Here is a 16,260-nt window from a genome sequence, read left to right as displayed (position 1 = left end):
GGGCAGAAAAGCGGTGGTGCCTGGGGGCACAGCAGGCAGGTGTGTGAATGGGATTGTGGGAAATAGTTGGATTTGGGGGGGTGGGGCTGAGTATAGATGGGGGGTGCTACAGTAAGAAATGGAAAAGAATTGGGGGTTCGGCTGGGAGGGGGCAGAAAAGCGCTGCCATGCTGCACAAAGTGCCCTGAGAGTGTGGGTACAGCGCCACCTGCTGGTGAGAGCAGACAATGCAGAACTAGAGTAGGGGGTAATGGGAGTTGCAGGGTGAGTACTCAGACCCTGAGGGTTGGGGAGGAGTGGGTACAATTGTGTGTAACTGCCCCCCCCCATTCACATGCTGAGCTGCATTTCCCAGGGTGCCACAGCCATGTGACCTGTGCTCTGATAAACTTCACTCACACTTTACTGCTGCGCTGCAAGTTGGAGTGATATCCCCCCCCCCCTCACCCCCAGCAGCCGATCAGCAGAACAATGGGAAGGGAGCAAGATAGCAGCTCCCAGTAGGTATCAGAATAGCACTCAATAGTAAGAAACCCAAGTCCGGCTTGGGACTCCTCCAGTTACATGGGAGTAGGAGAAACAATAGGTTAGCTGAAAGCAGTTCTAATATGTAGCGCTGGCTGAAAGCTCAGACTCAGGCACACTTTACTGCTGCGCTGCAAGTTGGAGTGATATCCCCCCCCCCTCCCCCCCAGCAGCCAATCAGCAGAACAATGGGAAGGGAGCAAGATAGCAGCTCCCAGTAGGTATCAGAATAGCACTCAATAGTAAGAAATCCAAGTCCGGCTTGGGACTCCTCCAGTTACATGGGAGTAGGAGAAACAATAGGTTAGCTGAAAGCAGTTCTAATGTGTAGCGCTGGCTGAAAGCTCAGACTCAGGCACACTTTACTGCTGCGCTGCAAGTTGGAGTGATATCCCCCCCTCCCCCCAGCAGCCGATCAGCAGAACAATGGGAAGGGAGCAAGATAGCAGCTCCCAGTAGGTATCAGAATAGCACTCAATAGTAAGAAATCCAAGTCCGGCTTGGGACTCCTCCAGTTACATGGGAGTAGGAGAAACAATAGGTTAGCTGAAAGCAGTTCTAATGTGTAGTGCTGGCTGAAAGCTCAGACTCAGGCACACTTTACTGCTGCGCTGCAAGTTGGAGTGATATCCCCCCCCCTCCCCCCAGCAGCCGATCAGCAGAACAATGGGAAGGGAGCAAGATAGCAGCTTATTGGGTCTGGGGGTGAGCTTTATGTTTGCACCCCGATTCCCCGTGCTGGGAGGTGACTGTGGCTCCCCCTGCTGCCCCATTGTCTCTCATTCGCCCCCTTTATTGCCCCAACTGGAGGAGGAGGAGCCACAGCAGCGCTGAGTAAAATCACAGAGACACAGGTTGTAGGACTAAGGTGAGACTTAGGCTCCGCCTACAGCTGAACTACAGCTGAACTACAACACTCTGCACAGCTAATGGGCTCCTTGTTCTCATTGGCTGCTTTGGTGCAGCCTCAGAGTGTTTCTGGCTTCCGCCTTCCCTCCATGGCCCCAGTACCGCGTGGGAGTGGCTTGTCAGGCCGGGGGCGGTGCCTGTATAACAGACACTCAGTGACAGATAAGACAGGAGGCGGCGGCTACTAAACATGGCTACAAAGTTTATTGGCGACTTGCGTCCGTAGGAAAGGGAATAAAATGCCATTGGTTATCATAAAAACCTCCCCACACAGTTACCCCTGGGGGGGCAGATTCTAACCCATACCCCGGTGATACCTGTGTAGAATTTGAGCCCTGGGGCAGTTGTACCCGCGGCGGAGGGCCCGGGAGTATGGCACTGTTCCGCACAATGTGGGGCCCCTCCGTGGCACAATAGGGGTGCTCATACCCCCGACAGTCTGTGGCTGTGCCAGTGCCCCCCCCGGGGGCAGAGGGGAATGGGGGGGCAAGCGGCTCACACTAAGCAGCAGGTGTTGCGCTTGCGCCCCCGTTTGGCCTGCAGCGCCGCCCGCGTCGCCATCTCAAACACTTCTCTCACTCCGTCGTTGGTCTTGGCCGAGCACTCCAGGTAGCCGAAGGCGCTGATCCGATTGGCCATGTCCCTTCCCTCCTCTGCTCTCACTGGCTCCTGGGAGGGACCAATCAGGGAAAGGTTTCAGCTTGGGGACCCTCCTCCTTGCTCATAAGGGGGCACACACAGCCCCCCTCATTCTCTCCCAGTGCTGGTTGCCTAGTAACACCCCCAACTCCCCGATAACCCCCCAGGGAGTCCCACTAACCTGTTTCATCTTGGCCAACTCCCGGCGGGTGTGCTCGTCGTTCCGCAGGTCCTTCTTGTTCCCCACCAGGATGATGGGCACGTTGGGACAGAAATGCTTCACTTCCGGGGTCCATTTCTCAGGGATGTTCTCTGTGGGAGGTAAGGGCCATGCAAGGGTTAACTGCCCCCCAATATCCACTAACTTCCACGTAACTTCCCCTGCACTAATACCCACTCACCCCAAATCCCCCCCAGGCTGGGCCCCCTTAGCCCATAACAAGGTTACAGATATATAGAAACATTGGGGTAACAGTCACCCCGCTATAGTTCCAGGGGTACCCAGGGCACAAATAAGCACTCACCCCAAATCCCCCCCTAACTGGCCTTCAGGCTGGGCCCCCTTAGCCCATAACAAGGTTACAGATATATAGAAACATTGGGGTAACAGTCACCCCGCTATAGTTCCAGGGGTACCCAGGGCACAAATAAGCACTCACCCCAAATCCCCCCCTAACTGGCCTTCAGGCTGGGCCCCCTTAGCCCATAACAAGGTTACAGATATATAGAAACATTGGGGTAACAGTCACCCCGCTATAGTTCCAGGGGTACCCAGGGCACAAATAAGCACTCACCCCAAATCCCCCCCTAACTGGCCTTCAGGCTGGGCCCCCTTAGCCCATAACAAGGTTACAGATATATAGAAACATTGGGGTAACAGTCACCCCGCTATAGTTCCAGGGGTACCCAGGGCACAAATAAGCACTCACCCCAAATCCCCCCCTAACTGGCCTTCAGGCTGGGCCCCCTTAGCCCATAACAAGGTTACAGATATATAGAAACATTGGGGTAACAGTCACCCCGCTATAGTTCCAGGGGTACCCAGGGCACAAATAAGCACTCACCCCAAATCCCCCCTAACTGGCCTTCAGGCTGGGCCCCCTTAGCCCATAACAAGGTTACAGATTTATAGAAACGTTGGGGTTCAGGGGTACCAAGGGGTACATAAGGTTACAGACAGAGAAAGGTTGGGGTTCAGGGGGCACATAAGGTTACAGATATAGAGAAAGGTAGGGGTACCGGGGGGTTCAGGGGTACAGAGGGGTACTTACCCAGGCTGTCGGGGCTGTCGATAGAGAAGCACATGAGGATGACGTCGGTATCGGGGTACGAGAGGGGGCGCAGTCGATCGTAATCCTCTTGCCCAGCCGTGTCCCACAGCGCCAGCTCCACCTGCAGCGCCAAAAGCATCAGAACCAGAGCGACCCGCTTCCTGCCCCAGTGTAACCCAAAGCTCAGAGGGCGGGGCCTAGTGCTTGCAGGGGGCGGGGCTGCACATTCCCGCCAGGCTACACACCTACCTGCTTGGAATCCACCTCGATGTCGGCCACGTAATTCTCGAAGACGGTGGGAACGTAAACCTCCGGGAACTGATCTTTACTGAACATGATGAGGAGGCAGGTCTTCCCGCACGCACCGTCCCCCACAATCACCAGCTTCTTCCTGATCGCTGCCATCCCTGCCGCACAGCAACCATAGATTGTAAGCTCACTGGGGCAGGGGCTGATGGGAATGGGATAGGGACCTTAGATTGTAAGCTCACTGGGGCAGGGGCTGATGGGAATGGGATAGGCACCTTAGATTGTAAGCTCACTGGGGCAGGGGCTGATGGGAATGGGAGAGGGACCTTAGATTGTAAGCTCACCGGGGCAGGGACTGATGGAATTGGGATAGGGACCTTAGATTGTAAGCTCACTGGGGCAGGGACTGATGGGAATGGGATAGGGACCTTAGATTGTAAGCTCACTGGGCAGGGCTGATGGAATGGGATAGGGACCTTAGATTGTAAGCTCACTGGGGCAGGGGCTGATGGGAATGGGATAGGGACCTTAGATTGTAAGCTCACTGGGGCAGGGGCTGATGGGATGGGATAGGGACCTTAGATTGTAAGCTCACTGGGGCAGGGGCTGATGGGAATGGGATAGGCACCTTAGATTGTAAGCTCACTGGGGCAGGGGCTGATGGGAATGGGAGAGGGACCTTAGATTGTAAGCTCACTGGGGCAGGGGCTGATGGGAATGGGATAGGGACCTTAGATTGTAAGCTCACTGGGGCAGGGGCTGATGGGAATGGGATAGGGACCTTAGATTGTAAGCTCACTGGGGCAGGGGCTGATGGGAATGGGATAGGGACCTTAGATTGTAAGCTCACTGGGGCAGGGGCTGATGGGAATGGGATAGGCACCTTAGATTGTAAGCTCACTGGGGCAGGGGCTGATGGGAATGGGAGAGGGACCTTAGATTGTAAGCTCACTGGGGCAGGGGCTGATGGGAATGGGATAGGGACCTTAGATTGTAAGCTCACTGGGGCAGGGACTGATGGGAATGTGATAGGGACCTTAGATTGTAAGCTCACTGGGGCAGGGGCTGATGGGAATGGGATAGGGGCCTTAGATTGTAAGCTCACTGGGGCAGGGGCTGATGGGAATGGGATAGGGGCCTTAGATTGTAAGCTCACTGGGGCAGGGACTGATGGGAATGGGATAGGGACCTTAGATTGTAAGCTCACTGGGGCAGGGGCTGATGGGAATGGGATAGGGACCTTAGATTGTAAGCTCACTGGGGCAGGGACTGATGGGAATGGGATAGGGACCTTAGATTGTAAGCTCACTGGGGCAGGGGCTGATGGGAATGGGATAGGGGCCTTAGATTGTAAGCTCACTGGGGCAGGGGCTGATGGGAATGGGATAGGGGCCTTAGATTGTAAGCTCACTGGGGCAGGGGCTGATGGGAATGGGATAGGGGCCTTAGATTGTAAGCTCACTGGGGCAGGGGCGAATGGGATAGGGACCTTAGATTGTAAGCTCACTGGGGCAGGGGCTGATGGGAATGGGATAGGGGCCTTAGATTGTAAGCTCCACTGGGGCAGGGGCTGATGGGAATGTGATAGGGACCTTAGATTGTAAGCTCACTGGGGCAGGGGCTGATGGGAATGGGATAGGGACCTTAGATTGTAAGCTCACTGGGGCAGGGGCTGATGGGAATGGGATAGGGGACCTTAGATTGTAAGCTCACTGGGGCAGGGGCTGATGGGAATGTGATAGGGACCTTAGATTGTAAGCTCACTGGGGCAGGGACTGATGGGAATGTGATAGGGACCTTAGATTGTAAGCTCACTGGGGCAGGGACTGATGGGAATGTGATAGGGACCTTAGATTGTAAGCCCACTGGGGCAGGGGCTGATGGGAATGGGTTAGGGACCTTAGATTGTAAGCTCACTGGGGCATGGACTGATGGGAATGTGATAGGGACCTTAGATTGGAAGCTCACTGGGGCATGGACTGATGGGAATGGGATAGGGACCTTAGATTGTAAGCTCACTGGGGCATGGACTGATGGGAATGGGATAGGGACCTTAGATTGTAAGCTCACTGGGGCAGGGGCTGATGGGAATGTGATAGGGACCTTAGATTGTAAGCTCACTGGGGCATGGACTGATGGGAATGTGATAGGGACCTTAGATTGTAAGCTCACTGGGGCAGGGACTGATGGAATGTGATAGGGACCTTAGATTGTAAGCTCACTGGGGCAGGGACTGATGGGAATGTGATAGGGACCTTAGATTGTAAGCTCACTGGGGCAGGGACTGATGGAATGGGATAGGGACCTTAGATTGTAAGCTCACTGGGGCAGGGGCTGATGGGAATGTGATAGGGACCTTAGATTGTAAGCTCACTGGGGCAGGGGCTGATGGGAATGGGATAGGGACCTTAGACTGTAAGCTCACTGGGGCAGGGGCTGATGGGAATGGGATAGGGACCTTAGATCGTAAGCTCACTGGGGCAGGGACTGATGGGAATGGGATAGGGACCTTAGATTGTAAGCTCACTGGGGCAGGGACTGATGGGAATGGGATAGGGACCTTAGATTGTAAGCTCACTGGGGCAGGGACTGATGGGAATGGGATAGGGACCTTAGAGTGTAAGCTCACTGGGGCAGGGACTGATGGGAATGGGATAGGGACCTTAGATTGTAAGCTCACTGGGGCAGGGGCTGATGGGAATGTGATAGGGACCTTAGATTGTAAGCTCACTGGGGCAGGGGCTGATGGGAATGGGATAGGGACCTTAGACTGTAAGCTCACTGGGGCAGGGGCTGATGGGAATGGGATAGGAACCTTAGATTGTAAGCTCACTGGGGCAGGGACTGATGGGAATGGGATAGGGACCTTAGATTGTAAGCTCACTGGGGCAGGGACTGATGGGAATGGGATAGGGACCTTAGATTGTAAGCTCACTGGGGCAGGGGCTGATGGGAATGGGATAGGGACCTTAGAGTGTAAGCTCACTGGGGCAGGGGCTGATGGGAATGGGATAGGGACCTTAGATTGTAAGCTCACTGGGGCAGGGGCTGATGGGAATGGGATAGGGACCTTAGATTGTAAGCTCTCTGGGGCAGGGACTGATGGGAATGGGATAGGGACCTTAGATTGTAAGCTCACTGGGGCAGGGGCTGATGGGAATGGGATAGGGACCTTAGATTGTAAGCTCACTGGGGCAGGGACTGATGGGAATGGGATAGGGACCTTAGATTGTAAGCTCACTGGGGCAGGGACTGATGGGAATGTGATAGGGACCTTAGATTGTAAGCTCACTGGGGCAGGGGCTGATGGGAATGGGATAGGGACCTTAGATTGTAAGCTCACTGGGGCAGGGACTGATGGGAATGGGATAGGGACCTTAGATTGTAAGCTCACTGGGGCAGGGGCTGATGGGAATGGGATAGGGACCTTAGATTGTAAGCTCACTGGGGCAGGGGCTGATGGGAATGGGATAGGGGCCTTAGATTGTAAGCTCACTGGGGCAGGGACTGATGGGAATGGGATAGGGACCTTAGATTGTAAGCTCACTGGGGCAGGGACTGATGGGAATGGGATAGGGACCTTAGACTGTAAGCTCACTGGGGCAGGGGCTGATGGGAATGGGATAGGGACCTTAGATTGTAAGCTCACTGGGGCAGGGGCTGATGGGAATGGGATAGGGACCTTAGATTGTAAGCTCACTGGGGCAGGGGCTGATGGAATGGGATAGGGACCTTAGATTGTAAGCTCACTGGGGCAGGGGCGAATGGGATAGGGACCTTAGATTGTAAGCTCACTGGGCAGGGGCTGATGGGAATGTGATAGGGACCTTAGATTGTAAGCTCCACTGGGGCAGGGGCTGATGGGAATGGGATAGGGACCTTAGATCGTAAGCTCACTGGGGCAGGGACTGATGGGAATGGGATAGGGACCTTAGATTGTAAGCTCACTGGGGCAGGGACTGATGGGAATGGGATAGGGACCTTAGATTGTAAGCTCACTGGGGCAGGGACTGATGGGAATGGGATAGGGACCTTAGAGTGTAAGCTCACTGGGGCAGGGACTGATGGGAATGGGATAGGGACCTTAGATTGTAAGCTCACTGGGGCAGGGGCTGATGGGAATGTGATAGGGACCTTAGATTGTAAGCTCACTGGGGCAGGGGCTGATGGGAATGGGATAGGGACCTTAGACTGTAAGCTCACTGGGCAGGGGCTGATGGGAATGGGATAGGGACCTTAGATTGTAAGCTCACTGGGGCAGGGGCTGATGGGAATGGGATAGGGACCTTAGATTGTAAGCTCACTGGGGCAGGGGCTGATGGGAATGGGATAGGCACCTTAGATTGTAAGCTCACTGGGGCAGGGGCTGATGGGAATGGGAGAGGGACCTTAGATTGTAAGCTCACCGGGGCAGGGGACTGATGGAATTGGGATAGGGACCTTAGATTGTAAGCTCACTGGGGCAGGGGCTGATGGGAATGGGATAGGGACCTTAGATTGTAAGCTCACTGGGGCAGGGGCTGATGGGAATGGGATAGGGGCCTTAGATTGTAAGCTCACTGGGGCAGGGGCTGATGGGAATGGGATAGGGACCTTAGATTGTAAGCTCACTGGGGCAGGGGCTGATGGGAATGGGATAGGCACCTTAGATTGTAAGCTCACTGGGGCAGGGGCTGATGGGAATGGGAGAGGGACCTTAGATTGTAAGCTCACCGGGGCAGGGACTGATGGAATTGGGATAGGGACCTTAGATTGTAAGCTCACTGGGGCAGGGGCTGATGGGAATGGGATAGGGACCTTAGATTGTAAGCTCACTGGGGCAGGGGCTGATGGGAATGGGATAGGGGCCTTAGATTGTAAGCTCACTGGGGCAGGGGCTGATGGGAATGGGATAGGGGCCTTAGATTGTAAGCTCACTGGGGCAGGGGCGAATGGGATAGGGACCTTAGATTGTAAGCTCACTGGGGCAGGGGCTGATGGGAATGGGATAGGGGCCTTAGATTGTAAGCTCACTGGGGCAGGGACTGATGGGAATGTGATAGGGACCTTAGATTGTAAGCTCCACTGGGGCAGGGGCTGATGGGAATGGATAGGGACCTTAGATTGTAAGCTCCACTGGGGCAGGGGCTGATGGGAATGTGATAGGGACCTTAGATTGTAAGCTCACTGGGGCAGGGGCTGATGGGAATGGGATAGGGACCTTAGATTGTAAGCTCACTGGGGCAGGGGCTGATGGGAATGGGATAGGGACCTTAGATTGTAAGCTCACTGGGGCAGGGACTGATGGGAATGTGATAGGGACCTTAGATTGTAAGCTCACTGGGGCAGGGACTGATGGGAATGGGATAGGGACCTTAGATTGTAAGCTCACTGGGGCAGGGGCTGATGGGAATGGGATAGGGACCTTAGATTGTAAGCTCACTGGGGCAGGGGCTGATGGGAATGTGATAGGGACCTTAGATTGTAAGCTCACTGGGGCAGGGGCTGATGGGAATGTGATAGGGACCTTAGATTGTAAGCTCACTGGGGCAGGGGCTGATGGGAATGGGATAGGGACCTTAGATTGTAAGCTCACTGGGGCATGGACTGATGGGAATGTGATAGGGACCTTAGATTGGAAGCTCACTGGGGCAGGCGCCGATGGGAATGTGATAGGGACCTTAGATTGGAAGCTCACTGGGGCAGGGGCTGATGGGAATGTGATAGGGACCTTAGATTGTAAGCCCACTGGGGAAGGGGCTGATGGGAATGTGATAGGGACCTTAGATTGTAAGCTCACTGGGGCAGGGGCTGATGGGAATGTGATAGGGACCTTAGATTGTAAGCCCACTGGGGAAGGGGCTGATGGGAATGTGATAGGGACCTTAGATTGTAAGCCCACTGGGGAAGGGGCTGATGGGAATGGGATAGGGACCTTAGATTGTAAGCCCACTGGGGAAGGGGCTGATGGGAATGGGATAGGGACCTTAGATTGTAAGCTCACTGGGGAAGGGGCTGATGGGAATGTGATAGGGACCTTAGATTGGAAGCTCACTGGGGCAGGGGCTGATGGGAATGTGATAGGGACCTTAGATTGTAAGCCCACTGGGGAAGGGGCTGATGGGAATGTGATAGGGACCTTAGATTGTAAGCTCACTGGGGCAGGGGCTGATGGGAATGTGATAGGGACCTTAGATTGTAAGCTCACTGGGGCAGGCGCCGATGGGAATGTGATAGGGACCTTAGATTGTAAGCTCACTGGGGCAGGGGCTGATGGGAATGGGATAGGGACCTTAGATTGTAAGCTCACTGGGGCAGGGGCTGATGGGAATGTGATAGGGACCTTAGATTGTAAGCTCACTGGGGCAAGGACTGATGGGAATGGGATAGGGACCTTAGATTGTAAGCTCACTGGGGCAGGGGCTGATGGGAATGGGATAGGGATATTAGATTGTAAGCTCACTGGGGCAGGGGCTGATGGGAATGGGAGAGGGACCTTAGATTGTAAGCTCACTGGGGCAGGGACTGATGGGAATGGGATAGGGACCTTAGATTGTAAGCTCACTGGGGCAGGGGCTGATGGGAATGGGATAGGGATATTAGATTGTAAGCTCACTGGGGCAGGGGCTGATGGGAATGGGATAGGGATATTAGATTGTAAGCTCACTGGGGCAGGGGCTGATGGGAATGGGAGAGGGACCTTAGATTGTAAGCTCACTGGGGCAGGGACTGATGGGAATGGGATAGGGACCTTAGATTGTAAGCTCACTGGGGCAGGGGCTGATGGGATAGGGACCTTAGATTGTAAGCTCACTGGGGCAGGGACTGATGGGAATGGGATAGGGACCTTAGAGTGTAAGCTCACTGGGGCAGGGGCTGATGGGATAGGGACCTTAGATTGTAAGCTCACTGGGGCAGGGACTGATGGGAATGGGATAGGGGCCTTAGAGTGTAAGCTCACTGGGGCAGGGACTGATGGGAATGGGATAGGGACCTTAGATTGTAAGCTCACTGGGGCAGGGGCTGATGGGAATGGGATAGGGACCTTAGATTGTAAGCTCACTGGGGCAGGGACTGATGGGAATGGGATAGGGACCTTAGATTGTAAGCTCACTGGGGCAGGGGCTGATGGGAATGGGATAGGGACCTTAGAGTGTAAGCTCACTGGGGCAGGGGCTGATGGGAATGGGATAGGGACCTTAGATTGTAAGCTCACTGGGGCAGGGGCTGATGGGAATGGGATAGGGACCTTAGAGTGTAAGCTCACTGGGGCAGGGGCTGATGGGAATGGAATAGGGGCCGCGGGGGCTGATGGGAAAGGGGCCGCAGGGGCTGATGGGAATGTTGGGGGGACTCCAGGCCCCACAGTAGTAAAGTTCCGGTTCTGGCCCAGTCAGAATGGAACCGAGAGAGAAGCATGACGTGATTAGGCGCATGCTGACGTCACGGGGAGAAGTCCCAGTTCCAATCCCGGGGTACCCCGCACCCCAAACAAACCGGAGGCCCCGCTTACCTGCCTACTCGCTCCCGCAGATCCCTCCGCTTTCCGACTGTGACGCCCCAATGTCCCACCCTCTCCTCAACCCCACGCACCAATAAGAACCGGAAAGTGTGCGAGAGCGACACCAGCAGCGTCCAATTAGCTGTCAGGGCGGGGTTGCGCGACTAAAACAGGAAAAGGGCGGGGCATCCCTAAGGATACCGGGAAGTGGTTAGTCACAGCCAATCGCGTAGCACGTACGTAGTGGGAGGAGTCATCAACATGGGACGGTGAGGCGCAGATGTAGTTTTTCTGGTTATTGATATGATTGGCAGGTCCGTGATTATAAATCCGCCCAGAACTGCAGAGTGGGAGATTCTGCCCCTAATGCCCTCTTATCTGCCCCTAATGCCCCCTTATATCTGCCCCTAATGCCCCCTTATATCTGCCCCTAATGCCCCCTTATCTCTGCCCCTAATGCCCTCTTATCTGCCCCTAATGCCCCCTTATATCTGCCCCTAATGCCCCCTTATATCTGCCCCTAATGCCCCCTTATCTCTGCCCCTAATGCCCTCTTATCTCTGCCCCTAATGCCCCCTTATCTCTGCCCCTAATGCCCCCTTATCTCTGCCCCTAATGCCCCCTTATCTCTGCCCCTAATGCCCCCTTATATCTGCCCCTAATGCCCCCTTATATCTGCCCCTAATGCCCCCTTATATCTGCCCCTAATGCCCCCTTATCTCTGCCCCTAATGCCCCCTTATATCTGCCCCTAATGCCCCCTTATATCTGCCCCTAATGCCCCCTTATATCTGCCCCTAATGCCCCCTTATATCTGCCCCTAATGCCCTCTTATCTCTGCCCCTAATGCCCCCTTATCTCTGCCCCTAATGCCCCCTTATCTCTGCCCCTAATGCCCTCTTATCTCTGCCCCTAATGCCCTCTTATCTCTGCCCCTAATGCCCCCTTATCTCTGCCCCTAATGCCCCCTTATCTCTGCCCCTAATGCCCTCTTATCTCTGCCCCTAATGCCCCCTTATCTCTGCCCCTAATGCCCTCTTATATCTGCCCCTAATGCCCCCTTATATCTGCCCCTAATGCCCCCTTATCTCTGCCCCTAATGCCCTCTTATCTCTGCCCCTAATGCCCCCTTATCTCTGCCCCTAATGCCCTCTTATATCTGCCCCTAATGCCCCCTTATATCTGCCCCTAATGCCCCCTTATCTCTGCCCCTAATGCCCTCATTCTGTTACTGTGGGGCTACTCTGGGCAGGGGTATTAATGAGCTGTACCATGTACTGCAGGGGGGGGGGGCAGGGCTGCTCAGGGGTATTAATGAGCTGTACCATGTACTGCAGGGGGGGGGGGCAGTGTTGCTCAGGGGTATTAATGAGCTGTACCATGTACTGCAGGGGGGGGGGGGGCAGTGTTGCTCAGGGGTATTAATGAGCTGTACCATGTACTGCAGGGGGGGGGGGCAGTGCTGCTCAGGGGTATTAATGAGCTGTACCATGTACTGCAGGGGGGGGGGCAGTGCTGCTCAGGGGTATTAATGAGCTGTACCATGTACTGCAGGGGGGGGCAGTGCTGCTCAGGGGTATTAATGAGCTGTACCATGTACTGCAGGGGGGGGGCAGTGCTGCTCAGGGGTATTAATGAGCTGTACCATGTACTGCAGGGGAGGGGGCAGTGCTGCTCAGGGGTATTAATGAGCTGTACCATGTACTGCAGGGGGGGGGCAGTGCTGCTCAGGGGTATTAATGAGCTGTACCATGTACTGCAGGGGGGGGGCAGTGCTGCTCAGGGGTATTAATGAGCTGTACCATGTACTGCAGGGGGAGGGGGCAGGGCTGCTCAGGGGTATTAATGAGCTGTACCATGTACTGCAGGGGGGGGCAGTGCTGCTCAGGGGTATTAATGAGCTGTACCATGTACTGCAGGGGGAGGGGGCAGGGCTGCTCAGGGGTATTAATGAGCTGTACCATGTACTGCAGGGGGGGGGCAGTGTTGCTCAGGGGTATTAATGAGCTGTACCATGTACTGCAGGGAGGGGGCAGTGCTGCTCAGGGGTATTAATGAGCTGTACCATGTACTGCAGGGGGGGGCAGTGTTGCTCAGGGGTATTAATGAGCTGTACCATGTACTGCAGGGGGGGGGGGGGGCAGTGTTGCTCAGGGGTATTAATGAGCTGTACCATGTACTGCAGGGGGGGGGCAGTGCTGCTCAGGGGTATTAATGAGCTGTACCATGTACTGCAGGGGGGGGGCAGTGTTGCTCAGGGGTATTAATGAGCTGTACCATGTACTGCAGGGAGGGGGCAGTGCTGCTCAGGGGTATTAATGAGCTGTACCATGTACTGCAGGGGGGGGGGCAGTGTTGCTCAGGGGTATTAATGAGCTGTACCATGTACTGCAGGGGGGGGGCAGTGTTGCTCAGGGGTATTAATGAGCTGTACCATGTACTGCAGGGGGGGGGGGCAGTGCTGCTCAGGGGTATTAATGAGCTGTACCATGTACTGCAGGGGGGGGGGCAGTGCTGCTCAGGGGTATTAATGAGCTGTACCATGTACTGCAGGGGGGGGGGCAGTGCAGCTCAGGGGTATTAATGAGCTGTACCATGTACTGCAGGGGGGGGCAGTGCTACTCAGGGGTATTAATGAGCTGTACCATGTACTGCAGGGGGGGGGCAGTGCTGCTCAGGGGTATTAATGAGCTGTACCATGTACTGCAGGGGGGGGGCAGTGTTGCTCAGGGGTATTAATGAGCTGTACCATGTACTGCAGGGGGGGGGCAGTGCTGCTCAGGGGTATTAATGAGCTGTACCATGTACTGCAGGGGGGGGGGGCAGTGCTGCTCAGGGGTATTAATGAGCTGTACCATGTACTGCAGGGGGGAGGGCAGTGCTGCTCAGGGGTATTAATGAGCTGTACCATGTACTGCAGGGGGGGCAGTGTTGCTCAGGGGTATTAATGAGCTGTACCATGTACTGCAGGGGGGGGCAGTGCTGCTCAGGGGTATTAATGAGCTGTACCATGTACTGCAGGGGGGGGCAGTGCTGCTCAGGGGTATTAATGAGCTGTACCATGTACTGCAGGGAGGGGGCAGTGCTGCTCAGGGGTATTAATGAGCTGTACCATGTACTGCAGGGAGGGGGCAGTGCTGCTCAGGGGTATTAATGAGCTGTACCATGTACTGCAGGGGGGGGGCAGTGTTGCTCAGGGGTATTAATGAGCTGTACCATGTACTGCAGGGGGGGGGCAGTGTTGCTCAGGGGTATTAATGAGCTGTACCATGTACTGCAGGGGGGCAGTGCTGCTCAGGGGTATTAATGAGCTGTACCATGTACTGCAGGGGGGGGGCAGTGTTGCTCAGGGGTATTAATGAGCTGTACCATGTACTGCAGGGGGGGCAGTGCAGCTCAGGGTATTAATGAGCTGTACCATGTACTGCAGGGGGGGCAGTGTTGCTCAGGGGTATTAATGAGCTGTACCATGTACTGCAGGGGGGGGGGGGCAGTGTTGCTCAGGGGTATTAATGAGCTGTACCATGTACTGCAGGGGGGAGGGCAGTGTTGCTCAGGGGTATTAATGAGGCTGTACCATGTACTGCAGGGGGGGGGGCAGTGCTGCTCAGGGGTATTAATGAGCTGTACCATGTACTGCAGGGGGGGGGCAGTGCTGCTCAGGGGTATTAATGAGCTGTACCATGTACTGCAGGGGGGGGGCAGTGCTGCTCAGGGGTATTAATGAGCTGTACCATGTACTGCAGGGGGGGGGCAGTGCTGCTCAGGGGTATTAATGAGCTGTACCATGTACTGCAGGGGGGAGGGCAGTGCTGCTCAGGGGTATTAATGAGCTGTACCATGTACTGCAGGGGGGGGGGCAGTGTTGCTCAGGGGTATTAATGAGCTGTACCATGTACTGCAGGGGGGGGCAGTGCTGCTCAGGGGTATTAATGAGCTGTACCATGTACTGCAGGGGGGGGGGGCAGTGCTGCTCAGGGGTATTAATGAGCTGTATCATGTACTGCAGGGAGGGGGCAGTGCTGCTCAGGGGTATTAATGAGCTGTACCATGTACTGCAGGGAGGGGGCAGTGCTGCTCAGGGGTATTAATGAGCTGTACCATGTACTGCAGGGGGGGGGCAGTGTTGCTCAGGGGTATTAATGAGCTGTACCATGTACTGCAGGGGGGGGGGCAGTGTTGCTCAGGGGTATTAATGAGCTGTACCATGTACTGCAGGGGAGGGGGCAGTGTTGCTCAGGGGTATTAATGAGCTGTACCATGTACTGCAGGGGGGGGGGGCAGTGTTGCTCAGGGGTATTAATGAGCTGTACCATGTACTGCAGGGGGGGGGGGGCAGTGTTGCTCAGGGGTATTAATGAGCTGTACCATGTACTGCAGGGGGGGGGGGCAGTGTTGCTCAGGGGTATTAATGAGCTGTACCATGTACTGCAGGGGGGGGGGGCAGTGCTGCTCAGGGGTATTAATGAGCTGTACCATGTACTGCAGGGAGGGGGCAGTGCTGCTCAGGGGTATTAATGAGCTGTACCATGTACTGCAGGGGGGGGCAGTGTTGCTCAGGGGTATTAATGAGCTGTACCATGTACTGCAGGGGGGGGGGGCAGTGCTGCTCAGGGGTATTAATGAGCTGTACCATGTACTGCAGGGGGGGGGGCAGGGCTGCTCAGGGGTATTAATGAGCTGTACCATGTACTGCAGGGGGGGGGGCAGTGTTGCTCAGGGGTATTAATGAGCTGTACCATGTACTGCGGGGGGGGGGGGGGCAGTGTTGCTCAGGGGTATTAATGAGCTGTACCATGTACTGCAGGGGGGGCAGTGCTGCTCAGGGGTATTAATGAGCTGTACCATGTACTGCAGGGGGGGGCAGTGTTGCTCAGGGGTATTAATGAGCTGTACCATGTACTGCAGGGGGGGGCAGTGCTGCTCAGGGGTATTAATGAGCTGTACCATGTACTGCAGGGGGGAGGGCAGTGCTGCTCAGGGGTATTAATGAGCTGTACCATGTACTGCAGGGGGGGGGGCAGTGTTGCTCAGGGGTATTAATGAGCTGTACCATGTACTGCAGGGGGGGCAGTGCTGCTCAGGGGTATTAATGAGCTGTACCATGTACTGCAGGGAGGGGGCAGTGCTGCTCAGGGGTATTGATGAGCTGTACCATGTACTGCAGGGAGGGGGCAGTGTTGCTCAG

At 55.3% G+C, this 16,260-nt stretch overlaps 1 protein-coding gene across 1 annotated transcript; it reads right to left on the bottom strand.

Annotated features, from left to right (window-relative positions):
• Positions 1 to 1,616: 1,616 nt before the first annotated feature.
• Positions 1,617 to 11,122, bottom strand: rhoa.2 (ras homolog gene family, member A, gene 2). The gene is given in 5 exon segments (NM_001016648.2): positions 1,617 to 2,103; positions 2,255 to 2,385; positions 3,345 to 3,465; positions 3,594 to 3,751; positions 11,086 to 11,122. Coding segments are annotated over 4 exon segments (582 nt in total). The 5' UTR covers positions 3,750 to 3,751; positions 11,086 to 11,122; the 3' UTR covers positions 1,617 to 1,929.
• Positions 11,123 to 16,260: the final 5,138 nt, after the last annotated feature.

Source organism: Xenopus tropicalis, chromosome 8 (genome assembly GCF_000004195.4).
Source record: "Xenopus tropicalis strain Nigerian chromosome 8, UCB_Xtro_10.0, whole genome shotgun sequence".
NCBI classification, from domain to species: domain Eukaryota; kingdom Metazoa; phylum Chordata; class Amphibia; order Anura; family Pipidae; genus Xenopus; species Xenopus tropicalis.
Note: the sequence above shows the minus strand (reverse complement) of the source record. Positions and strands in the feature narration are given on the sequence as shown.